Source organism: Cydia splendana, chromosome 22 (assembly GCF_910591565.1).
Source record: "Cydia splendana chromosome 22, ilCydSple1.2, whole genome shotgun sequence".
NCBI classification, from domain to species: domain Eukaryota; kingdom Metazoa; phylum Arthropoda; class Insecta; order Lepidoptera; family Tortricidae; genus Cydia; species Cydia splendana.
The window spans coordinates 10,931,129-10,955,745 of record NC_085981.1 but is presented as its reverse complement, the minus strand read 5'-3'; the positions used below and the strand labels follow the sequence as shown (position 1 = coordinate 10,955,745).

Below are 24,617 nucleotides of genomic sequence, written 5' to 3'. Positions count from 1 at the left end.
ATGAGAAAGTTGCATTTCATACACAAGAGTGGCTAAGTACCTAATTTGATACAAATTTTGAGTCGTTTTCTTATGTTGGCTGGTAGAATTAGCTTTTAAATGATGATTTCCAATGATACATATTTAATATTGTGTATAACTCGGTACCAAAATATGCTCAACCCTCGTGATTTGAAACCCTCGCACTAAAAATTCCACTTTTCGAACCGCTCGCGACGGCCGTGGTTCAATTTTGGAATCTTTCTCATGTATTAAACAACAATTTGCCCCCTTGTAAAACAAATATTATTATTTCATAACTTATAACATCACGTTTTATACCCATACCTCTTTCACTTAGTGTCTTGTGTGAGCTTGGCCGTCTCGCTGTCGCTGGGGGGCGCGGGTTCGGAGCCGGCGCGGATCATGGCGGGCGGTGGGGGGGAGGGCGGCGCGGGCCGGGTCGCGAGGGTCAGGACTCCGGAGTTCACGTCTTCGATGGCTTTACGGAGCTGAAGAAATACGTTCAATTAAGTACATATTGACACAAAACTAAAACATTTGAGTCATTATCAAGGAACGGCCATAGCGCTCCTCCAAAGACGTCGATGCACTGTTTACGTAACAAAAACTATAACATAATAACTCGAAAGACTCACGCGCAAGTTCTGATATGATTGGTTTAAATGGTCGGTGAACTATTTTGTACGAAAGTGATTAGAGTTAGACCAAGAAAAATCTGCAACGATTTTGATAGCATAAGCAGCGCAAGTGTTATTTTTACGTCAATAACACTTGTGTGCTATCAAAATCGTTGCAGACTTATCTTGATCTAACTCTAATCACTTTCGTATAAAATAGTTCATAGGACACTTTTTGGACGTATGTAGTTAATCGCTAAAATGAGGAAAGAAGGGAACAGGAACGAAGCATCTAAAGTTTAAAAACTTACCTCTTGCAGTGAGACGACACCTATAAGCCTGCCAATGGCCGTGACGTAAGCTCTGCTCACTCCCAACGTGGAGAACAGTGAATGAACCTGTTGAAATTTTCAATAAATTAATTTATTAATCCTAATCTTATTATAAATGTGAAAGTATCAAACATTTAAATACTCCAAGCATCCAAAAATACAAAGTATTCATCATTGGATATTTGGAGGTTTACATGTATGAATATTTTCATCTCCTAAAGTTCACTTTTCATTAAGTAAATAAGTGGATTGAAATTTCAATTGATTTTTCAAAAAATATTCTGTATTCGAAATCAGTCAAGTATACGAAATTATGAACTAAATAATTTCATTTTACTTTCCGAAATGGAAAGTAGTGTTTTCAACTCGGGCGAAAGGACCCATTACCCATTTCACCCTGGGACTGAATAACGCCAAAATATCCTGGCTGCAATGGGTCGCTTTCAACCCTCTGGCGCTTTAGGCGAGATCAAAGTCACACGACTCCGCTGGCTTGGTCACCTGGAGAGGATGGGGGAGGATCGTGCTGTGAGAAGAGCGTATGTGGGGCACCCGGGCGGAGAACGTCCCTCTGGGCGTCCCAGATACCGCTGGAGTGACGAAGCCCAAAAAGACCTGTCCGCCATCGGAATACCCAACTGGCGCAGAGCGGCACTCTCTTGTGTCAGAGGCCAAGATCCTCTTTGGGTCACTGAGCCAGTGATGTAGGTATGTATGTATGTTAACCATCTGCTGTTGTTAGTCAATCACTCAAAAATGCCTTAGCGTAGTTAAATTAGTGAGCCGTGGTATAAAAGGTACCTTAAGTAATGAAGTCCTCTCGACCAGCTGGAAGGGCGCGGGGTCGATATGGCAGGTGTACAGACTGGTTTCGTCTTCATAGTCCGTTTCGTCCAGTTGCTGTAAAGAGTTTGTATTAATACAGTACATAAGAAAAAGATTATAAAAAACTGGCGAAGTTCAATCATCCCACATTTTTTTTACGATGTAAGTATTTTTTCCCCTTTCTTTTACATAAAAAGCTTTTGACTTATCTGAATAACTCAGCGTCTTTCCAAAAAAGAGCAAATCGCCTTAAGAGCGCTCTTACAAGAAAAGTCGAAATAATGCAAAATTGATGATACTAGTCGACGAATTTCAGGACTTTGCGCTCATTATTAGAAACAATGAGTACGTGTTCCAGTAAAAGCGTCTTCTTATCTTTATAAATATCGTTGTAAATATTAGAAAAAAGACTTATTAAATTAGTAATGATTTTTTTTCTGATGGTCGTTTCCGAAAAACCCCGTGAAGCACTGAATGGCGAGCTCTTATTTGGAAATGTTGAGAATTTTACTCTGCTAAACCTGGCTATTTTGTATTACTAATACCCTGTACTTTAGACATATCAAACTATATTTTTCCTACATACCTTTGAGAAAGAGAAAATCAAAGTAAAACGAACTCGATTTTCTCTCCGAAACAAGTGTCAATTCCTACGAAAATCTACTTAATATCGAAGTCATTTTCATACTCAAGCAATCTGCAACGTTTGCTTATACTGTTGGTATACATTAGTGTTTATGAAATTCTACTATAATTTTTTGGCAATTTTTTGAAAACTACTCTATATTACCGATGACGCGCGCTGCGCCAGCTCAGTGCCGCGGCAGAGCTTGTAGAGGCAGGATGTGTGTCGGTCGGCTCCGCACATTTTCAACGGCGACGACGAGGTTTTTTATCATTGTGTGCGGCGGGCGCCGTGTAAAACGCTATACTGTGTGCGTGTAAACCGCAACGAGAGACTTTGATCCTAGCACCGTTTTTATAGTATTATAATTTATAATGGTACAGTTTAATAAACTACCGGACAGGATTAAAAATATTTGAAACGACCTGACATTCTATATGTATTTATTTGACTCAAGATAGTTTGACTCAGGGTCTGATGATGGAGCCGGAAGGTGGTCACCGGTATCAATCAACCATGCAACTAAACCACTTCGTGTTTAGGCTCGTTTTATTCATCTCAACAAGATCTTTGACACAAGATAGTACTCAGGGTCTGATGATGGAGCCGGAAGGTGGTCACCGGTACCAATCAACCATGCAACTAAACCACTTCGTGTTTGGGCTCGTTTGATTCGGCTCAACAAGATCTTTGACTTAAGATAGTACTCAGGGTCTGATGATGGAGCCGGAAGGTGGTCACCAGTACCAATCAACAATGCAACTAAACCACTTCGTGTTTAGGCTCGTTTTATTCGTCTCAACAAGATCTTTGACTTAAGATAGTACTCAGGGTCTGATGATGGAGCCGGAAGGTGGTCACCGGTACCAATCAACCATGCAACTAAACCACTTCGTGTTTGGGCTCGTTTGATTCGTCTCAACAAGATCTTTGGCACAAGATAATACTCAGGGTCTGATGATGGAGCCGGAAGGTGGTCACCGGTACCAATCAACCATGCAACTAAACCACTTCGTGTTTAGGCTCGTTTGATTCGTCTCAACAAGATCTTTGACACAAGATAGTACTCAGGGTCTGATGATGGAGCCGGCAGGTGGTCACCGGTACCAATCAACCATGCCACTAAACCACTTCGTGTTTAGGCTCGTTTTATTCGTTTCTATAAGATCTTTGACACAAGATAGTACTCAGGGTCTGATGTTGGAGCCGGAAGGTGGTCACGGGTACCAATCAACCATGCAACTAAACCACTTCGTGTTTAGGCTCGTTTGATTCGTCTCAACAAGATCTTTGACACAAGTTAGTACTCAGGGTCTGATGATGGAGCTGGACTGTGGCCACGGGTACCAGTCTACCATGTAACTGAACCACTTCGTGTTTGGGCTCGTTTGATTTGTCGCAACAAGATCTTTGACACAAGGTAGTACTGAGGGTCTGATGATGGATCCGGAAGGTGGTCACCGGTACCAATCAACCATGCAACTAAACCACTTCGTGTTTGGCTTCGATTCGTCGCAACAAGATCTTTGACACAAGTTAGTACTCAGGGTCTGATGATGGAGCTGGACTGTGGCCACGGGTACCAGTCTACCATGTAACTGAACCACTTCGTGTTTGGGCTCGTTTGATTCGTCGCAATAAGATGTTTGACACAAGATACTACTCAGGGTCTGATGATGGAGCTGATGATGATAGACAGGTACCCGTCGCCACCTTCGCGCTCCATCATGAGACCCTGCTAGTAGCATTTTCGTTGGGGCCCACGGTGCCAACGGTAGGGAAAACGTTGGGATGAGGTTCGTTCCGTAGCCAACATTAATTTTGTATTGGCCCACCATCGCATTTACCAACATTCGCTGTGGCACAGATGCCCAACAATGGGCCTTTGTGTATTTTGGTACCGTTGGCTAAACAACGATAATATTCGTTGGCCCAATGATGACATATATCGCATTTACCAACATTGACTGTAGCATTGATGCCCAACAATGGGCCTTTGTGTATTTTGGTAACGTTGGCTAATGAACGATATCATCCGATGGCCCAATGATGACAAATATCGCATTTACCAACATTGACTGTGGCACTGATGCCCAACAATGGGCCTTTGTTTATTTTGGTAACGTTGGCTAATCAACGATATCATACGATGGCCCAATGACGACCAATATCGCATTTACCAACATTGGCTGTAGCATTGAGGCCCAACAATGGGCCTTTGTGTATTTTGCTACCGTTCGCTAAACAACGATATCATCCGATGGCCCAATGATGACAAATATCGTATTTACCAACATTGGCTGTGGCACTGACGCTTAACAATGGGCCTTTGTGTATTTTGGTACCGGTGGCTAAACAACGATAACATTCGTTGGCCCAGTGAGCACAAATATCGCATTTACCAACATTGGCTGTAGTACTGATGCCCAACAATACCAGTTGAGTTTGCTTGTGGCGTCACTAGATGGCGTTACTGTCTCCAAACATCGAAGTTATAGTTATTTTCTCGATTATTCCGGATATAATCATAATATTTTTTAAAAGTAACTTATAAATCTAATAGCTATAACTATAAAATTTATACATAAATTTAAAAAAATTGTATTTTACCAACATTTTCTCAATTTAAATCTCAAAAAACATAAATCTTGCTTACGAAGTTTCGAAGTGCGGTTAGTATATATACAAATTAGAGTGTATAGTAAGTGTACTTGCTTCGGCAGTACATATACTAAAATTGGAACGATACAGAGAAGATTAACAACAACTGCTGCCTGGCCTAGGGCCTTCATGTGGATACAACCAATGCCTACCGTAGTGTAATTGTAATATTTATCAGCAAAGGCCCAACGTCGTATTACACAACCACTTACTTAACGTAGGGTAACTGTAGGACTCGTAAACAAAAGCCCATTACATAATTAGACTGTAGGCACACTATAAATTACACAACTATTTACCTACGGTAGTATTGTAAGAATCCTACACAAGGCCCAACGTTAAAGTTACAATGTTGGCCCTTTGTGGGACAAGCTGTGTTGGGCCTTCAACCTGGTGCACGACTACCTACCGACCTACCTGACTTGCCGTTGGGTAATTGTTGAATTTGCAAACAGAAGCACAACGAAAAAATTGCCCTTTTTTATTTTTATGCAGTTGGCCCTACAGCAAGCCATACGGCCAAATGTAACAATTAACCAACCATCAAACAAATGTGTATAGGCCCAACCACGGCCCAATCAAAACCACCACCGTTGAATAATTGTATGATTTATTTAAATAGGCCCAACGAAAAAATTACTCTAATGGCCCTCTGTTGGGAATCTTCGGGAGGGCCTTTGACGAGGGCCCTCCAGCAAATCGTACGGCCAAATGTAACAATTAACCAACCATCAAACAAATGTGTATAGGCCCAACCACGGCCCAACCAAAACCACCACCGTTGAATAATTGTATGATTTATTTATATAGGCCCAACGAAAAAATTACTCTTATGGCCCTCTGTTGGGAATCTTCGGGAGGGCCTTTGTCGAGGGCCCTCCAGCAAATCGTACGGCCAAATATAACGGTTGCCCAACTAATACGTAAACAAAGGCCCAACAAAATCCCTACAAGAAAATGATATTAGGGTGAGTACTACCTTGTGTCAAAGATCTTGTTGAGATGAATAAAACGTGCCTAAACACGAAATGGTTTAGTTGCATGGTTGATTGGTACCGGTGACCACCTTCCGGCTCCAACATCAGACCTTGAGTACTATCTTGTGTCAAAGATCTTGTTGAAACGAATAAAACGAGCCTAAACACGAAGTGGTTTAGTTGCATGGTTGATTGGTACCGGTGACCACCTTCCAGCTCCATCATCAGACTCTGAGTATCACCTAGTGTCAAAGATCTTGTTGAGACGAATCAAACGATCCTAAACACGATGTGGTTTAGTTGCATGGTTGATTGGTAATGGTACCTTCCAGCTCCATCATCAGACCCTGAGTACTGTCTTGTGTCAAAGATCTTGTTGAGACGAATCAAACGAGCCCAAACACGAAGTTGTTTAGTTACATGATAGACTGGTACCCGTGGCCACCTTCCAGCTCCATCATCAGACCCTGTGTATCTTCAGTGTCAAAGATCTTGTTGAGACGAATCAAAAGAGCCTAATCATGTTACTACATGGTTGATTGGTATCCGTGACCACCTTAATCATCATCAGATCCTCAGTACCAGTTCGTTTTTAAACCCTCGTTGATACAAACTTTACAACCTATAGGTACCAAATGCAATGACGAAACATGTAAATAAGCGAGTAGGTAAGTACCTATAATTTCTTTCGAGTAATATACCTTCATAAGTACAAGTATGGGGCTATTCATAAATTACGTCGTTTCAAATGGGAGGAGTGGGGGGGGGGGGTCTGGACATCGGATGATGGTAACATGACGTAGGAGGAAACAGATTCATCCGAAGCTTGATTTTTGGATGATTTGAGGGGTGGGGGGGGGTCAAAAATCGTCAAAAATAGATGACGTAATTTATGAACAGCCCCTATGTACATTTGCACTGCATTTAGTATTTTCGTACTTACCAAATAACAGTTTTAGAACTTTAAAAGTTAAGTACAGTTAGTGTTGTTATGGTTGATTTCAATATGCTTCGCGAAGGATCAAGAATGTTTAATCCATCATTGTAGTGCGAGTGTGGTAGAAGGGATCGGCGTACTGAGCTCGCACGGCCTGCCGCAGCGCGTAAAATACCTAAACTCGCTCAACGCCGAAATGTAATAGCGCTCTTAAGAGTTATCGGTGCGCCAGTAATTATAAAAAAAATCCGTTCATGCATACATACATGCATATCTTAGCCTAGTCGGTAGTGACCCTGCATACGAAGCAGGAGACCCCGGGTTCGAATCCTGGTAAGGGCATTTATTTGTGCGTTCATCACAAATATTTGTTCCTGAATTATGGATGTTTTCTATGTATTTAAGTATTTGTATATATGTGTATATTATAACCGTCGTCTAGTACCCACAACACAAGCCTTATTGAACTTACTGTGGGATTAGGCCGATCTGTGTAAAATTGTCCTATAATATTTTATTTATTTATATAATTACGTCTATTTCTCGGAGGGGTAGGCAGAGACCACGGACTTCCACTTGCCACGATCCTGACATACCTCTTTCGATTCCTTCACTTTCATAACATTCCTCATACACGCTCGCCGGTTTACCTGGCCTGGCCTTCTTTCAGTTGCGTTCACTTTAGGGATGTTGCGGATGCAGATTTTTTGTCATCCGCGGATGCGGATGTCAAGATTAGGTACTTAAAAAACGTCAAATAATAAATTTTAGTAATTTTTATTAAAAAAAGAAACGAAAAGTTTAGTATTTGAGCAAGAATATAGGTGCGTTATACTTATTTAATAAATAGTAACTTGGCCGACTTTTCTGGACCTAGACGATTTCGTTATATGTAATGACGAAATTACCTAGCACTAACGCCGCCGCTAAGACGTTCCTGTACCGACTTTTTCGACATCCGCATCCGCATTAAACTCCACATCGATTTTATGCGGATGCGGATTTTGAAAATAATGCGGAAGTTCCGCGGTTGCGGATGCGGATGCGAATATTCGCAACATCCCTGGTTCAGTTGCCTCCATATTTAAAACCTCCTCGTGGGTCTAAGGGCCGTGACCTCCCTTCTGAATCACCTTCTCTCTCCATCTGGTTCCGTCCTTGGCGGTGTGGAGTCAAGAGCAGTGCGGATCTAGTCGGACCAACGTATTGGGCTGCGTCCACGTCCAGGCCTTTTCCCATCGACTTTGCCGGCCACAAAAAGCTTTTCGAGGGTGCCACCACCAGTTTAAGACCAGCCACTTACCATATCTCTCTTGCGGGCGATTTGCAGCATGCGGTCGAAATCGATTTCTTTGCCCATCTCTAGTTGTTCCCACGCCTTCTGGTCTTCAGGAGACATGTCGCAAACTCGTTCGCGGGGCTGGAAAGACATCATGATTATTCAGACAAATAATTAATATAGGAAACGAAATGGATTAAGTGGGTTCCACTTTTTCATCCGAGTTATAGTAGAAGAGTTCCAAAGTCTATTCGAGTTTGAGATCTGATCTAGATGGAAAGTGATGATGGTGGAAATGATGATGATTACGTACCAGTTGCACTTTCTTGTTTATGCTGGGGCTCCTGGCCAGCCCTGGAGACAGCTGGCCACCTTCTAAACCACTTTCTACATCTTGGAGCAACGTAGATCGTTTGAAGATAGCTTCGAATGCAGCACGGATACTGTGGGGTACCATTAAACTCTAAGCATTGCAATATTTCACTGTGTAATATAATGAAATATAAAAAAAAACAGAGAAAAAACATCGTTTTTAATGGATCTAATACGTACCGAGTTTCGGCGCCAGTGACGGTGGTGTATACGGACGGAGTGGTTGGCGTGAGCGGCTGCGGCGAGCCGAGTCCTCGGGTTAGTGTGAATGAGTTCGTTTTCTTCAAGATAGACTTCGGTCGGAATAGTTGACCAGGCGCTGAAATGAAATGAACGTTTAGATACAATTTGAGGCATTAGATCAAATTCATTTGAATGAAACTATACTCTGTATCTTTAGGTATTGAAATAAAAGTAAACAAAATCTAGAAAACATTACACGATCAAATAACGTAGGTTAAAGTCAAAGGTCGTTCAGTGACTGATCCAGGCGGTTTTGTAATTGGTCGGTTAACCAATAAATGTTATAACTATCCGAAAATGTACAAATCGTTTGTTTACTTTTATTTACATAGAGTATGTTTGCGCTGACATGACAAGACAATATATGACCATACTCAAAATTCTGGCAACAATGTGGGTTCAAGTGTTTGAAGCCGTTTCAAATAGTTATTTGTTTTTCAAGAGTGAAACATACATTTTTCACCATACCAATGCGAGTAAAGTAGAACTTTAACATTATTAACAATTTTTCATTTAAAATCATCAATCAAAATCCATCCTGCCATGCACATGACGACACCACTCAATATTTTCATAAAATAAATTTCCACTCTAGAGTATAATATGCAACCTAGCTTTCTGTTTTTAAAAGAATAAAAACATCCTGTTTAGTCTTTGGTGAATATCTATTTATCTTTTTTAGTTTTTAGGATAAGCATATGGGGCATTATCTATGAAAAGGGACCTTATTGTCGATGGCGCTTACGCCGCACAGCGTCGCGCGGCATAGTATTTATATCGGAGCATCGTTAATAATTTTATGTTAAAGAAGAATATTTATACATATATATATTACTAGACGGGCCCGCAGCTCCGCTCGCGTAAATGAAATAAAGAGTTCGTCTTATGTTTAGTTAAATACCGACATTATTATGTATTCAACCCTGCCATGGTTTAAAACTGTGATAGGGATTTCTTATTTGTAGCCGTTATTTGGATAACTCAATTCGCAAATTTGTCAAAAAATTATGTGATTTGATAAAAGGCAAGATTGTATTTTTTCATCTACACGTATTTATTTAAAACTTGTTTCAAGATAAAATTATTATTTGTTCTTATAAGCCTAGTTGCAAAAACGTTCATTAGATTAATTTTCGCCTTAAGACGAATATGGACGACCACCGCCCTTAAATCGCCTTTTCATACAAACATAGGTAGTCTAGTCCTCTCGGTCTTGCGATAGCTCTCGCCAGTCGCCATGGCCGAGGTTGAGCAGGTCTTGAGCAACTACGTCGTTTCAGCGGTACCTAGGACGTCCACTCGGGCGTCTCCCATTTTGTTGTCCCAAGTACCTGCGCTCTCTTCACGGCACGATCCTCTCCCATTCTCTCTAAGTGTCCGAGACACCACTGAATTTAGCCGCTTTTGTCTCTCAATATTTCGCCACTATATCGGACCACATCCTTATTTCTATGGCAACAAAATTATATTACGATATTTGGCCGACTGCTGACTGTACATTTGCTTATTTTTATCAGGTCGCTCAATAACATCTGAACATGCACTTTAATCTACCTACATAACTTACTATCAACTTTGTATTTTTGGCCCATCTCAGCATTCTTAGCCCGTTCCCCGGACGAATGACAATGTTTGCCGAAGCCGTGAAAGTCAATCTGAATAATATAACTCCAAGTAAAATAACTCAGAAATACCTGTATACCAACATGACAAACATAATTTAGTTTACTTTAACTTACGGATTATTTGGTCTAATCTGTAGCACCGCCAAACGAAAGGAACCGAGAGTTGCCGAGAAATGGCCGATGAAGATTGTTATGAAAATTTCTTTTCCTTATTGTAAATTAAATACGCATCGGAAGCGATAGTTTTTATGGTCTAGTTCTATTCCCATATGTAGATAATTGATTTGAACAGGTTTTTCTTATCATACGTGCGTCGTATTCGAGAAACGTGTCAAAAACTTTTTTAGAAATTTGTAAGGCGCCATCTCGCTTCTTCCCTCGTTTTTTATCCCGTTCTGGTTTTTAAATTTTATATATATGATGTTATAAGATGACATGTAAAAGAGCTAGCTTAAGCCTATTTACAGAATAAACGTTATGATTTTTTTTAATGGCGTAAGCGCCATCGACACTAAGGTCCCTTTTCATAGATAACGTCACATATTGTAATTTAAATTATTGGAATTTTGACACCATAGACGGGTCGCGAATTTATTTACCTTTATTTACCGACGTTTCGTCACAGGTCAGGAGGTTTTCAGGTCGTGGTCGCGGTGGCGGAGTTGATACGTGTTCAAAACGCCAAAGTTTTAAATAAATATATTGTCCAATGTATTTTAGTATTTACCTGGTATAAGTCCCTCCTGATCTTTGGTGGTGAGCGAGGATCCTCGCGTCATGCCGGGCGGCCGCAGCCCCAGCATGTCGGGCGCCGGCGTCACCTGACGAACAAATACTTGCTAAACTAAAGAAAATAGAAAAAAAAACCGGCCAAGTGCGAGTCAGACTCGCGCACAAAGGGTTCGGTACCATTACGCAAAAAAACGGCAAAAAAATCACGTTTGTTGTATGGGAGCCCCACTGAAATATTTATTTGCATGATATTGTTATTTTCGTCATGATTTACAGCCTGGTAACAGACAGACGGACATCGGAGTCTTAGTAATATGGTCCCGCTTTTACCCTTTGGGTACGGAACCCTAAAAAATTAACAAATATGTCTGACATTTTGACACGTGAGTACGTGATAATGTGCCGATTTAGTTTAAATAATGATTGAAGATCGTGTTAATTTGAATCACAATATAGTTGATTATATTAGTAAACATATATTTGTCATTAGTTAATATTTATTCTCATTTATTTCTTACATCCATCATCCATGTTATAGTATGAATTTTTTGAAATGATTTTTGGCTCGGACCGTAATCTGTTAAAGTTAAACTAAAGGTACTGATATTGATTCCTTTATGCAGTGAATAGCCTGCTACTGCTAAAAACACCGCCATAAGTAAACGGGAATAAAGCGTTTAAAAACCAATTTTATCATCCTAATTATATGGTTCAAATTCATGAAACAGCCTATTCGGAGATAGCAAGTTTTAACTCCAAAAATAATGCTCTGTTGTTTTTGCCACCCGCGTGGCTGATTGTTCTTCGAATAAGCTGTTACATAAATTTGAACCTTAATACTATCACGATAGATGCTTGTTAACTACATGGTTGCTTTGGCACGCGCAGACTCTCGGCTCTGCATAAAAGAAACCAAAGGCTTTTGTTTAACAGATTAGGGCCCGAACCGAAAAAATCATCTCATAAAATTCAGGATGTTCATTTATGTTAACTATTGTACTCTTGACTTACCTCGAATCGAGACGGTCGTCTCGCCCGTCGTTCCGTCTCTCTCCTTCTCAGCTCGGCCTCGCGATGCCACAACGCTGCTACCTGCAGCCGTCTCTCTCTACCGACTTGCTGTTCTATGACCTTGACTAGTTCCCAGCGGTGGATCGAACCGAGCAGCACCATGGACGCTGGGCTGTCCACTAGTGGGAAACTTTTTATTGCCTGTAAATAATAAACAGTACAATAGTATAGTACATACCTAGCCAGTTTTTTTAGCCTGTAGGAGTTTCCCACTGCTGGGCAAAGGCCTCCCCTCTTTCCCGCCATTTGGTCCTATCCGATGCACACTCCCGCCACTCTTCAGATCACATGTAATTGTCGGCCGAGGGAAGTCGAGGTCCACAAACATGTGATCTGAGACTTTCGTATTTACTGGACTATTCCATTATTGGCGTTTTAGTATGAACTGTAGTCTATTTAATACATATAAATGTAGTCTATTCATACTATTGTCTTAGGTTTACCTGTAAAAATATTGTAATTGTGGAAAATAAATAAATAAAATAAAAATTTCATTATTTATTATTCCTATTCTATAATGAGGTATTTATTTCTGTTCAACGGAGCTGGAAAGCGCCAACTTTAGCGGAAATATGACGCTTTCCAGCCGGAGAACAGAAAATATCTAATATTATTTATTCTACACACACTACACACAGATTTATAATTAAAATTGTTTTTCATTAAACATCTTTTTGAGATTTAAATGATGCTACATCAGCAAAAGTCATATACTTAGATATTATTAGGTATACGTAAGGAAGTTGATTTATCACAATATATAGTGACGTCACATACGTTTCTCTTACTGACTCCATAGTAACGGTTCATAAAGAAAATGATCATAAAGAATTTGATAGTAGAATAGTCTACTTAACGGTCAAAAACATCAGGGTCAATGTTAATTGCCGAGTTTATTGACCTTGCCAAGACGATGATAACACAAAGTTCATTGATCTCACAATGTTCGAGACCTCAAAATTTATTTGTAACTTAATTCTGTTTTTAAACGATCCGTGTTTTTGACATGGCTACGATTGTTTAAAAAAGGTTCCAATTTGTTTATTTATATCAAATTACGATGAATAAAAGGTGACTACTACCAAAGACATAAGTATGTAACTTCGTATAAGACGAATAAAGTCTAAGGAAAAAACGTGCCTTCGAATTCAAGTAAAAGTCATTCTCGAATAGATGCCGCACACACCTTTAGCCTATCCTCGGCTAGATGGCGTGACGACACCGTTTCATATTTAACAATTTTAACACATAGATATCAGTGAATGAACATGGATCAAAATGATATAAAAATAATAAAATCATTTATCCATATATATACATTTTTTGATAACTTTATACGTTTTCATTTTGAGTTTTAGTCGTGTGTCGATAGATGGCAGTAAATTTACAGTGACTACAAAATTTACAATGACAGGACCCCTCTTTTTGCTACTACTAAATTATAATTTATATATTTTCAGAAATATGAATAACAAATATTGCCATGAAAACATAAAAAAGTGTACCTAGTAATATTTTTAACATTTACCTTATTCTCTTTCAATAAATCTTTCAGTTGCTGAAATGTCATCCTATTCCAAATGTACTTGACATCTCGCACCATGAAATCTTCCACGCAAATGTCATACATTCCTGTCAGGAGAAACAAAAAAAAACGTAAAAAAATAACAAAACAAAAAAAACTTAAAAAAAATTAATTGACAGAACTAAAATACTTAAAAGTAAACCTCAAAATTAAATGTAAAAATAATACAATAAGAAATAAAAAAATATATAAATAAAAATGCAAAAAGTCACCGACGAGGATGGGATTCGAACCCACGCGTGCAGAGCACATTGGATTAGCAGTCCAACGCCTTAACCTCTCGGCCACCTCGTCATGCGGGGCCCGGGCGAAATAACGTGTTACAACCTACGGCCTTTTTTTTTAAACAAATAAGCAGATGTTCTTATGTTACTGTTAAGTTGTGTTCACTTGTTTCGTAATAATAATTTTCTAGTAAAACGTGACTAATTTTGATGAGTTAAGAAATGCTGTTAAAAATTATACGTATAGTCATTTTAGTAGACATTAAGCCTGCGAATTGATGTTTATGTATAATAAAATTTAGATAAATTATTACTACAATCGAAAAAAACGCGAGCATATTGCATTTATTATGTGACGATTGTCGTTTTATCCGCGTATTAAATTGCTTTCGGGTTGTTTGGTCGGGTTTTCTAACGCAAAAGGTCGACAATAGGTACTATTGTGAAGGTACAATACAAATAGCAGGTAACTATTATTTGACTGTTTACACATACACATATTTTACCACGTCTGCCAATTTTGTCAACCGTATTTCATTTACAATAGGATTGGTTTTAGAAAATAGCACTGCTATTTAGTCTGTAGCCTATAACCTATGTGTTCCTGGTGGTGAGTAAAGTTTGCAGTGCTCCAAGAGATGAATCCTTGTAAGCTTGTAGGCGGCGGTGGCTGCTTAACATCAGGCGGGCCACACGCTTGTTTGCCACCGTTGTCGTATAAAAAATACGTGTTTGCACTCACGGCTAGCGGAGGACAGTAGATTAGGAAGATAAGGCAGTTTCTTGACCAGAATAGTGCTGTCAAAACAGGACGGCTACAGCAGCGCTGCGACGGCATTGGCTGCTAGAACGGCCGCCATTATTGGGAGGATGTAGGCCTGTACATTTATGTACAAGTACTTACTGCTAGCTGAAGACAGTAGGTCGGGTAGATAAGGCAGTTTCTTGATCAGAATAATGCTGTCGAAGCAGGACGGCTGCAGAAGCGCTGCGACGGCATTGGCTGCTAGAACGGCCGCCATTATTGGAAGGATGTGGGTCACCTGCGCCAATTATTTTCATTTAGTTTAATTATTCAAAAGAAAAATAATCAAGTCTTTTTAACAATTAAATTGTAGATGAGAAGACTCTCATGAAGTAACCTTCAAATATAAAGGGGCATAATCAATATATCGGTTCCTATCTATGCCAACTCATCGTAGAGTGACCCCACTATACAACCACCCACCTGTCCTGTCATCTCGCTGACGATGACGATGGTTGACACTGTGTGCGTGACGGCGCCGGTGAACGCCGCTGCCCCGACCACCGCGTACCCGCCTGCCAAACAATTATCAATATCACAGAAAATAATTGCTTTAGGAAAACTAAAAAACTAAAACACGATTTAGAAAATTATTATAATCAATTGAACAATCTTCTGTACATAACCCTCGTTCGGCCACGCCAAGAGGACAGAAGTAATGCATGAGTTCTCCCGTAAGGCGACCGAATGAGGACCCCATTTTGAACGTGGCCTAATGAAGACCTTATTTTTGAACCATAATGATACCTACCCGAGTATCGGGTAAGATTCTGCCAGCAGAATCTTCTGTATATGTTCCCCGTATAGGCCACCCCAAGGGTATAGAAGTACTGAATGAGTCAGGCAACGTAGGCCCCGTAAGGCCCCATTTTTAGCCCCACTACAAGGCGACAGAAATAATGCAAGAGTTATTCAGTCAGGCGACCGAGTGAGGCCCCCATCTTGAACGTGGGCCCCGTGAAGCCCTACTTTTGAACCATAATGATACCTGGTAGAATCTTCTGTATATGTCCCCCGTAGGCCACGCCAAGGGGACAGAAGTAGTGCATCAGTTCTCCTGTTAGGCGACCGGGTGAGGCCCCCGTTTTGATGTAGGCCCCTTAAGGCCCCATTTCTCAACCATAATGATACCTGGCAATATCTTCTGTATATGTCCCCCGTAGGCCACTCCAAAGGGACAGAAGTAGTGCATTAGTTCTCCTGTTAGGCGACCGAGAGAGGCCCCCATTTTGAACGCCGGCACGAAGATACCGGCCGGCACGGGCAGCGTACAGGAAACCATGCTTAGGAAGTACTGGAAAGAAAATAAAACTTCATCTATTGGACTGTTAATAGGCCGTAATAAAAAAGAGCTGGTATTATACATCAATGATATTATATGTATAACTATAGATAGGTTGATGTCATACATAAGGAGCGCAAAAAAAAGGCCATAATAAAAAGAGTTATAAATCAATGATATTATATGTATAACTATAGATAGGATGTAGTCATACATAAGGAGCGCTAAAAATACTTACATATTTATTTAATTACCTACGAATGAATCTGTTTATATTGATTAATTTTCGCATACCATTTATCTTTGTCATATTCGTTGTTAAACATAAGCTTCTCTCTTTCTCTTTCGGTGTGCGGAGGCTCGTTAGCACGTGCACATTTCTCGCTTGCCAAGGCGCGACTAAAGGCAACTTGTACAATTCGTACAAGGTGAGCGCTTCAATTTTGGAAGTTATAACCTATCTGGAGTTACATATAATATCATTGATTCATTGTTATACGTCAGTCAAATGTTGCGACTACTTCGAGCAGAAAACATCGGAATTTTTAGACAGAGAAAGTTCGGTAAGGTTTACTCGGGTAATTCCGAATGTCGAAAACTGTCGGATAATTCCGAAAAGCGACTTTTATTATGATGGAATTAAGGGTGATTTTCATCTGAATTTCGGAATTATCCGACATTCGGTATTACCCGAATACACCTTATATAAATATTTATTTTGTTATAGGCGCTCTATTTTTCTCATATTTACTTAGCGTCACACCAAATTACTTAAATAAAAAAATAAAATAAATTGAAAAGGCACGTGTCACATTGGTAAATTAAAAAAAATAGCTTATTCCTATAATGAGTTTTGTTTCTACCGCCAAAAATTCTTCGAGTATCCTTTAGTAAAGATATTTTAAGAATTAACTCCTTCAGTCTTGAACCCAGTACATATATTTTGCTAATTTACACCCAATACTTTAAACAACTGAGCCATTTAATAATTAACAAGATGGTCTAATAAATTGATTGCATGATAAGGTATTTTCGTTTATTATGTTTACACAACTGAATACATAATTATTTGTAACCTCAGTCTCAGGTTTTATTTAAACTACAAGTATTTATTTTTCTCATACATGAGCGGATATATAATGAGAGCCTGCGATCTGCTTGGCAACTAGCACCAAGATCTGGCGTAGACGCTAGTTTTTACTAAATCGACTGCTATTTGACCCTTCAACCCAGAAGGGATATTAGACCTTAGGTATTGGGATTAGTCCGGTTTCCTTGCGATGTTTTCCTTCACCGAATAACGACTAGTCTGTATCTTTAAGTAATTAAATAAAAGTAAACAAATTCTACCCTCAAATGGCTCCTTAAGCCAGTTGAGGGTAGATGAAAACATTACATGATCAAATAATGTAGGTTAAAGTCAGGTCGTTCAGTGACTGATTCAGGCGGTTTTGTATTTGGTTGTTTAACCAATAAACGTTATAACCCGAAAATGTACAAATTATTTGTTTACTTTTATTTAAATACCTAAAGATACAGAGTATAGTAAAAGAAGCCCCCGTCGTCCGTTGGCTCGTTAGGTGGACGACATCCGGAAGATAGCGGGTCATTTTTGTATGAGATTAGCTCAGAACAGGGACAAGTGGCGTACTAGAAGAGAGGCCTATGCTCAGCTGTAGGCGATAAAGGGCTGATATGATGGTGGTGATTTTATATTGTATGTAACTATGTATATAGATAATTTCCGAAAAACTCATTAGTATGAGCCGGGAGTTAAACCTACCCACAGACAAGACATCCTCCAGACTGAGCATAGTATCTCTACCCCCTCTGCCACAAATACGGTAGTCTCCGTCTAGAGGATTCCTAGTCTATGAACCTACCTTACCAACGTTTTACTGATTATACCTATTTAGAAAAATCCACGTTTATGATTATGACGTAATAAAATAAACCTTATGTTTAAACTATATTATTAACTTTCAAACAGCTGTTTTATTGTCTAATTATGCCTTATAATTAGCCGTGTAGTGATGTGACGAGGTGGCCGAGTGGTTAAGGCGTTGGACTGCTAATCCAATGTGCTCTGCACGCGTGGGTTCGAATCCCATCCTCGTCGGTTACTTTTTTCAAGGTTTTTAATTTAAATAAAAAACTGGCTAAGTGCGAGCCGACCTCGCGCATGCAGGGTTCCGTACCATTACGCAAAAAACGGCAAAAAAATCACGTTCGTTGTATGGGAGCCCCACTTAAATATTTTTGATAAATAATACTCACAATAGACAGGAAGTAGATCCAGAGACAGCCGTAGAGGTTGACTTCAGGGGTTTCCCAGTGGGCCACCATTGAGGCCTGCTCCGCTGTTAGGTTGTCCGACCAGGTGAAGTTGGCGAATAGGGATAGCACCTGGAAAATAATTGAGTATTAAAAGGATGAATCAACTTTTTAGTGTCACTCGTTGCTATGGTTACTATTAATTGTCCAGGGGACAAGACTTGAAATCCTGATTTTATGGTATTTAAATGCATCAAACATGTATTTTTGTGGTAGTTTTAGCCAATTTGCATAATGGTTCATCTACTAAGCATGTTAATAGAACGACATACAACATATTTTCGAACATAGTTTGCCAGTGCTGTCCCTTGGACAATGGGACATGATAGCAACACAAAAAAGTTGATTTACCTAAAAATCTAGAATGTTACCTAAAAATCTAGGTGATAGTTATCATTGAGGATCAAAGTGGAATTTATACATGTTTCTTTTGGGCCAGTTTATTCCAAAAGATCTATTGCGTCTTGGACTAGTAGGACTAAAGATTCCCCGACATATGTCGAAGCGGAATCGGCAAAATCCGATAGGAAAAAGCTTTATGTCTGCGCAATAAGAGCGAAAAAGTCGTCGTTCGGCTCGACTCGCATCGGCCGGCGCCTGCCGACGAGTCGACGGCTTTTTCGCTCTTATTGCGCGGACATAAAGCTTTTTCCTATAGGCTTTTGCCGAATACGCGTCGGTATATCGGCGGAGACCCTATAGAATACTTTGGAAACCATATTAAAAATGAATATGGAAGAAATGTGGCATTTTGTATTCAGGCTTTTTGACACTATTCCGTTTTGTGATCTAAAAATTGTGATATGTGTAGGGTAATTCACCAGTAACTGGCCGGTTTTAGTAACTGGCCGCCCTAAACTAAAAATTAATTCTATTCACCTATAAACAGAATTCATTTTAGTATAAGGCGGCTAGTTATTGAAGGCTGGCCAGTTAATGAAACCTTATACTAAAATGAATTTTGTTTATATGTGAATAGAATTAATTTTTAGTTTAGGGCGGCCAGTTACTAAAACCGGCCAGTTACTGGCAAATTACCTTATAACGAAAGCAACACAGGGAAATCAGCGTATGAAATCACAGATTTGTGACTTCGGGATTTCGCCGGATATTGTTAGTATTCTCACCTGCTCCTGGTTGCCCAAATCAGCCGCCATGTACTTGCCGATACCGGGCGGGAATAGAATCGACATAACGGCCAAAGTCATGAAACCCGGGTAGATAAAGCGGCTAGAAGAAATAAATCACTGTTAAAAACATTTTTATTGGTAACAGTTATTTTCACATCACCTATTCGAAAAACCGGACAAGTGCGAGTCGGACTCGCCCACGGAGGGTTCCGTACTTTGTAGTATTTGTTGTTATAGCGGCAACAGAAATACATCATCTGTGAAAATTTCAACTGTCTAGCTATCACGGTTCAGGAGGTACAGCCTGGTGACGGACAGACGGACAGTGGAGTCTTAGCAATAGTCTCATTATTACCCTTTGGGTACGGAACCCTAAAAATAGCCATATATTTTATAATATTTCGGTCTTACTTTCTTCGGAGAGTGTAAAGACTGAGCATGAACACTAATTTTATCCTTTTTATCTCTTGAGAATCAATATGTACCCTGGCAGACCGTTTTCTGTCCATTCGCAAAGACATAAAGCCTATCAATTGATATTTAAGTTTCTCGTTTAAGTCTTTACAAGGCAGATTTTGACCCACCCACCTGATTTTGAACTTTATTTCAAAGTGATAGGGTTGCATTTTGCATAATTCCTGACACCCTTATGCTTTTCAACCTCTAGCCGCCTAGACATCAAAACTTGGCAATACAAATGCAATTTTGATTTGTCAAAATAAAGATTTAAACTAGAATGGAACGGGAGACCTTTTTATAGAGAATATATTTCCCACCTGATTTTGAACTTTATTTCAAAGTGATACGGTTCAATTTCCCATACAGCCTTATGCCTTATAAAGGGTTAAGTACTCAACTCACTTCTTCTGTAGGAAACTGCTGATAGGTTTTTTCCTCATGAACAGTACATATTGTCGATGTAGCCACACCCATAGCGCCGCCAACAGGCCGCATACGATTCTGTAAAAAAACATTGTACTTCAGAACAAAGCAAAAAATGCAGATGTTGGGGAAAATATCATCACCAGACATAGAAGTTTTTGTGGCATAAACGAGTGTTTGAGAAATAGAAACATCGATAAATCTGTTATCGATAAATCTGTTATCGATAAGTCTGTAACAGATTAATAATTAAAAGATGTAACTTTTACTTGCTGTAAATTACCGACAAATGTTAAGAACGCAATCAATAGGCCTGTTGCAAGTAACAAAGAATCACGGAAATAATGGAAGAAACATATATGTTAATATGATTCTAATAAATGGCCCAATCTCAGTATAAACTGAAGGATTATTAATATATTCAATAAAATAAAACTGCAAAATTCTCCAATCGGCCATTATTACTGGAACGCCAATCAGAAGCGTTCTAAACAGTGACGTCATCAATCCATAACATATTTCTTAGAGCAACATAGACAACCTCATTGACCGAAATCCATACGTTCTCACCAAAGAGTTCGAAGGTGCAAAAAAAATGTTATTTCGCCACTAAACATTTATTACGTACAAAAAATATTATTACACGATATAAAGGAGATGTCTATTTGTTATTATCTAAATAAAATGCTATATAATACGATATTTCACCAACAAACTTTTTTAATTATTTGGCTGAATGGAACTATCATTGCCATGTTGGCTGTCGTAACTAGAAAAAATTAAAAATTAAAAAGTAAAACCGGCGCTCGGTGATTTTCACTCAAAATTTACATGTATCTAAACAATTCATCTTAAATTGCAACCGTGTGAGAGTTTTTGTGTGAAATGAGTTATTGTGATAAATTTTTGTAATGTATTTATCATCCCTAATCGTAATATATGGTGCTGAATTAACAATATCATTCGGATTCAAGGGAAATTCGTAACCTACCACCCTACCACCAACTAAATGGTGACGTCACAAATGTCGTGCGAGGCGTTTTCGCGCGAGTTTTAAACTAGCTATAATAAAATGCAATTATTTATGTTAAATCTTATGAGTATAGCTGAAATATTGTGTTTTTCGGAACCAATACAAGTGTACAGTCACCTGCACTAATATGTTACTCTTCGAAGGCCGCAAAAATATATGACACACTCTTATGGCTCTACAAATAAGATCGTGTCAGATATTTATGCGGCCTTCGAAGAGTAACATATTATTGCAGGTGACTGTACCGACAATAATAAAAGGGATTTCAAAATTTGTCATCAGGCCTATTACAGGCTGGTACATAATTTCTTTTACTATATTTAGACTACTTAAAAATAAAAACGTAAACTGTAGTATACAGTGCGAAAAGAATAGATAACTAACAAAATATCAAAGAAGATATCGAACGTGTTGTGTACTTCGCGGTAGCTATGTTATTATACAGTGTTATAAATACCTATGAGGCTATGATAAAGTAAAGGTAACATCGCTCGTACATGTCGATATTTCATTTTGTAAATCGCTTTATTTTGACACAATAACTTCTATGCCCCGAGTCTATGCCTGATCATCACCAAGTGTCATTTGCTGCCCAAACTTAAAAATGATCGTTTATTATCAGGCAACAAGGGCACATAGATACCTTACAAACTAACATACATATTTTCATAAACTTAAAACTGAACACTACTTTGGCGACAAAACGGCGTGGCTCCGTTGAATCGTCTGGTCCTGTGTCGGATTCAGCAGTTTGCCCCGGAACCTCCGAAACACGACACCCTTCCGGACAGAAGTCGGCGCACTCGATGGTCCCCTGCAGCGGCCGCTTAAGGCGGTGGTTTAAGGGTTAAAGTCTTAAGCTGTTTTCGTGTAAGGGAACAGTCTAAATCATGACCTGAGATAGAACCAGGCAAAACTCACCCCAAAAGGACAAACACGGCGAACTCCTGAGGGTCGAAGGGGAAGTCCTGTGGCAAGTTGGTGGGAAACAGGGGTTTGACCGTCGGCAAGGCTCCAGACCAGACGGAGAGGAGGCGGAACATCTGGAAGAGGTTTTTGAATTAAACAGTAGGATCATGCCAGATTGTTGTTGTTGTCGTAAGGCACCCTTAGGGCTGCAGAGAGCCTTCACAAGCTCCCGCCACGCCTTCCTATCTTCAGCGACCTTTCTGGCCTCGCTCTAGTTCAGGCCCGACCGCTCGGAGCTCTAGATCCAGATTGTTATGGTTAATTCTAATTGGTCTGAAGTGACAGGCTGAAGTAGTGTCCGTTACATAGGCCGAATTGCCAAACCTCCGCCTCAGGACTTTACGAACTCTTTGGCAGATAATTTCGCTATGCTATTGAGCTTTACAGTCATCGGATATGTGGATTTTACACATACTCTACCCAGATACCCTAACGGCTCGGCCACGACATTGCGCGACCGGCGACGGTGGCGGCGGCAACCATAGGTTTGGAGCGAAACACAGCGATCGGACCTTTCTTTCCCACCTATGGTTGCCGCCGCCGCCGCCGGTCGCGCAATGTCGTGGCCGAGCCGTAACCTACAACATCTATTTGCTTCTATAATACTCATTTGAACAAAACATGTGGTTGTGGGCAGTAATATTTTATAAACCAATTATTTTTCCAAGAAACCTGCTGGAAAGCCTCTGCGAAGTGTTCAGTGACAATAGCAACACTAAAAGGGCTATTGCAGTTCCTATGAAATGCAAGATAGGTAAGTGGCACATGCGAATATAATAATATAGCTGCTTACATTTATGTCTCAGATAATATTAATATTATATTATATAGGACTTTTAATTGACTAAGCCCCACGGTAAGCTCGGCTCAACCAAAGATAATATAAGCTAAACCAGTCCCTTTTAATAAGAAACCCCCAAACCCCTCAACAATCAAACCCCTGACGAGAAAAATACAGTTCCATCAGTGGTCTGCGCTTTACTTCTGCCTGCATTGCCACTTCATACTCAACTAAGTTTCCGTTAGGATACTATAATGTTGTAGGTACAAGGAAAGATAACCGAGAATCGAACTCGATAGCTTGCGTTGGCTAATAGGGAGCGAATGCGATCTTTATGAAAAATGCGCGATGCAACTCTGCCCTGCTTATTTTATGTGCAGTACGAGTATTTGCATGAAAATCATCGTTTAAATAAAGAACTTATTCAAAGAGAAGAAGATAAACAATTGCATGACTTTTCAACTGCGATTACTGCATATGTTGTTAGCACGGCAGAACTTACAATGGCACTGCAGCACGCGGCGAAGAATCCGCGCCAGTAGTTGCGCACAGCAAAATACGTGGTCGTTACTTCGATCGAAAACAGGACTCCTGAAAAAGAAATAAACATATGAAAAAAGCCCTGACAGTCTTACTTTCTAAAGTTATCAAGGTCCCAAAAGTATAGAGATAGGAATGAGTAACAACTTCATGATGTCGATCAATCAGATACACACAGCCATAAGTGCGACCAAGATGGCGAATCACGCGATACGATCCCGCCATGTTTTCCCGACACCCGTCCGAATTCTTCCGAAACGTATTCGCATCGTCTCACTCGCTCGTCATGCTTGGCCGGCTCATTCGAATCATGAGTGGGAAAGAGCGGCATTCATTTAAGTCATTCACTCGTGCAACGATCATTTAAATCATTCACCTCCAACGGGAGCAGCGAAGCAGGAAGCCACACCCACTGCGCAGGCGGCAGCCAACATTTCTGTGGTGCGGGATTCGTTGGTGTAGATCCCTTGGAAGGTCGTCACTAGTTTGGAGAGCAGCTGGGCTACCATTGAGGCGATGTGGACTGATGGACCCTGGAGAAAACCACTAATTAGCAGTATTTGGGACGTAGAGACTATACTAATGTCAGGCCCTTAAAGTGGCCCCTTCGACCTTATTTAAAGGCAACAGGGGTGACTTTCCTACAAAAAGGCCAAAACATTAAAAGAAGGGGGAATTTTAAATGCCAATCATTTAGTAGTTCACCTTTTTTTACCGGAGTGGGAATGCATTTACGCACGGTATGCGGGACTC

At 39.9% G+C, this 24,617-nt stretch overlaps 1 protein-coding gene and 2 non-coding genes across 3 annotated transcripts in view; 1 reads left to right on the top strand and 2 right to left on the bottom strand.

Moving 5' to 3' along the window:
- Window positions 1-317: 317 nt before the first annotated feature.
- Window positions 318-24,617, bottom strand: part of LOC134801518 (chloride channel protein 2) — a 62,344-nt gene continuing 38,044 nt past the window's right edge. Inside the window, exons 6-23 of the mRNA XM_063774130.1 lie at window positions 24,241-24,397; window positions 23,827-23,915; window positions 22,496-22,617; window positions 20,521-20,619; window positions 19,657-19,759; window positions 18,473-18,601; window positions 16,045-16,207; window positions 15,337-15,428; window positions 15,013-15,151; window positions 13,828-13,931; window positions 12,240-12,440; window positions 11,224-11,317; window positions 8,809-8,947; window positions 8,570-8,699; window positions 8,281-8,397; window positions 1,754-1,852; window positions 932-1,018; window positions 318-491 (exon numbers count right to left, since the gene is read on the bottom strand). Of these exons, the coding sequence (XP_063630200.1) occupies window positions 333-491; window positions 932-1,018; window positions 1,754-1,852; window positions 8,281-8,397; window positions 8,570-8,699; window positions 8,809-8,947; window positions 11,224-11,317; window positions 12,240-12,440; window positions 13,828-13,931; window positions 15,013-15,151; window positions 15,337-15,428; window positions 16,045-16,207; window positions 18,473-18,601; window positions 19,657-19,759; window positions 20,521-20,619; window positions 22,496-22,617; window positions 23,827-23,915; window positions 24,241-24,397 (2,223 nt within the window). The 3' untranslated portion in view covers window positions 318-332. The remainder of the gene's footprint in view (window positions 492-931; window positions 1,019-1,753; window positions 1,853-8,280; window positions 8,398-8,569; window positions 8,700-8,808; window positions 8,948-11,223; window positions 11,318-12,239; window positions 12,441-13,827; window positions 13,932-15,012; window positions 15,152-15,336; window positions 15,429-16,044; window positions 16,208-18,472; window positions 18,602-19,656; window positions 19,760-20,520; window positions 20,620-22,495; window positions 22,618-23,826; window positions 23,916-24,240; window positions 24,398-24,617) is intronic.
- Window positions 14,097-14,178, bottom strand: Trnas-gcu (transfer RNA serine (anticodon GCU)). Its single transcript has one exon. It is a non-coding gene; the product is annotated as a tRNA-Ser (tRNA).
- Window positions 18,233-18,314, top strand: Trnas-gcu (transfer RNA serine (anticodon GCU)). Its single transcript has one exon. It is a non-coding gene; the product is annotated as a tRNA-Ser (tRNA).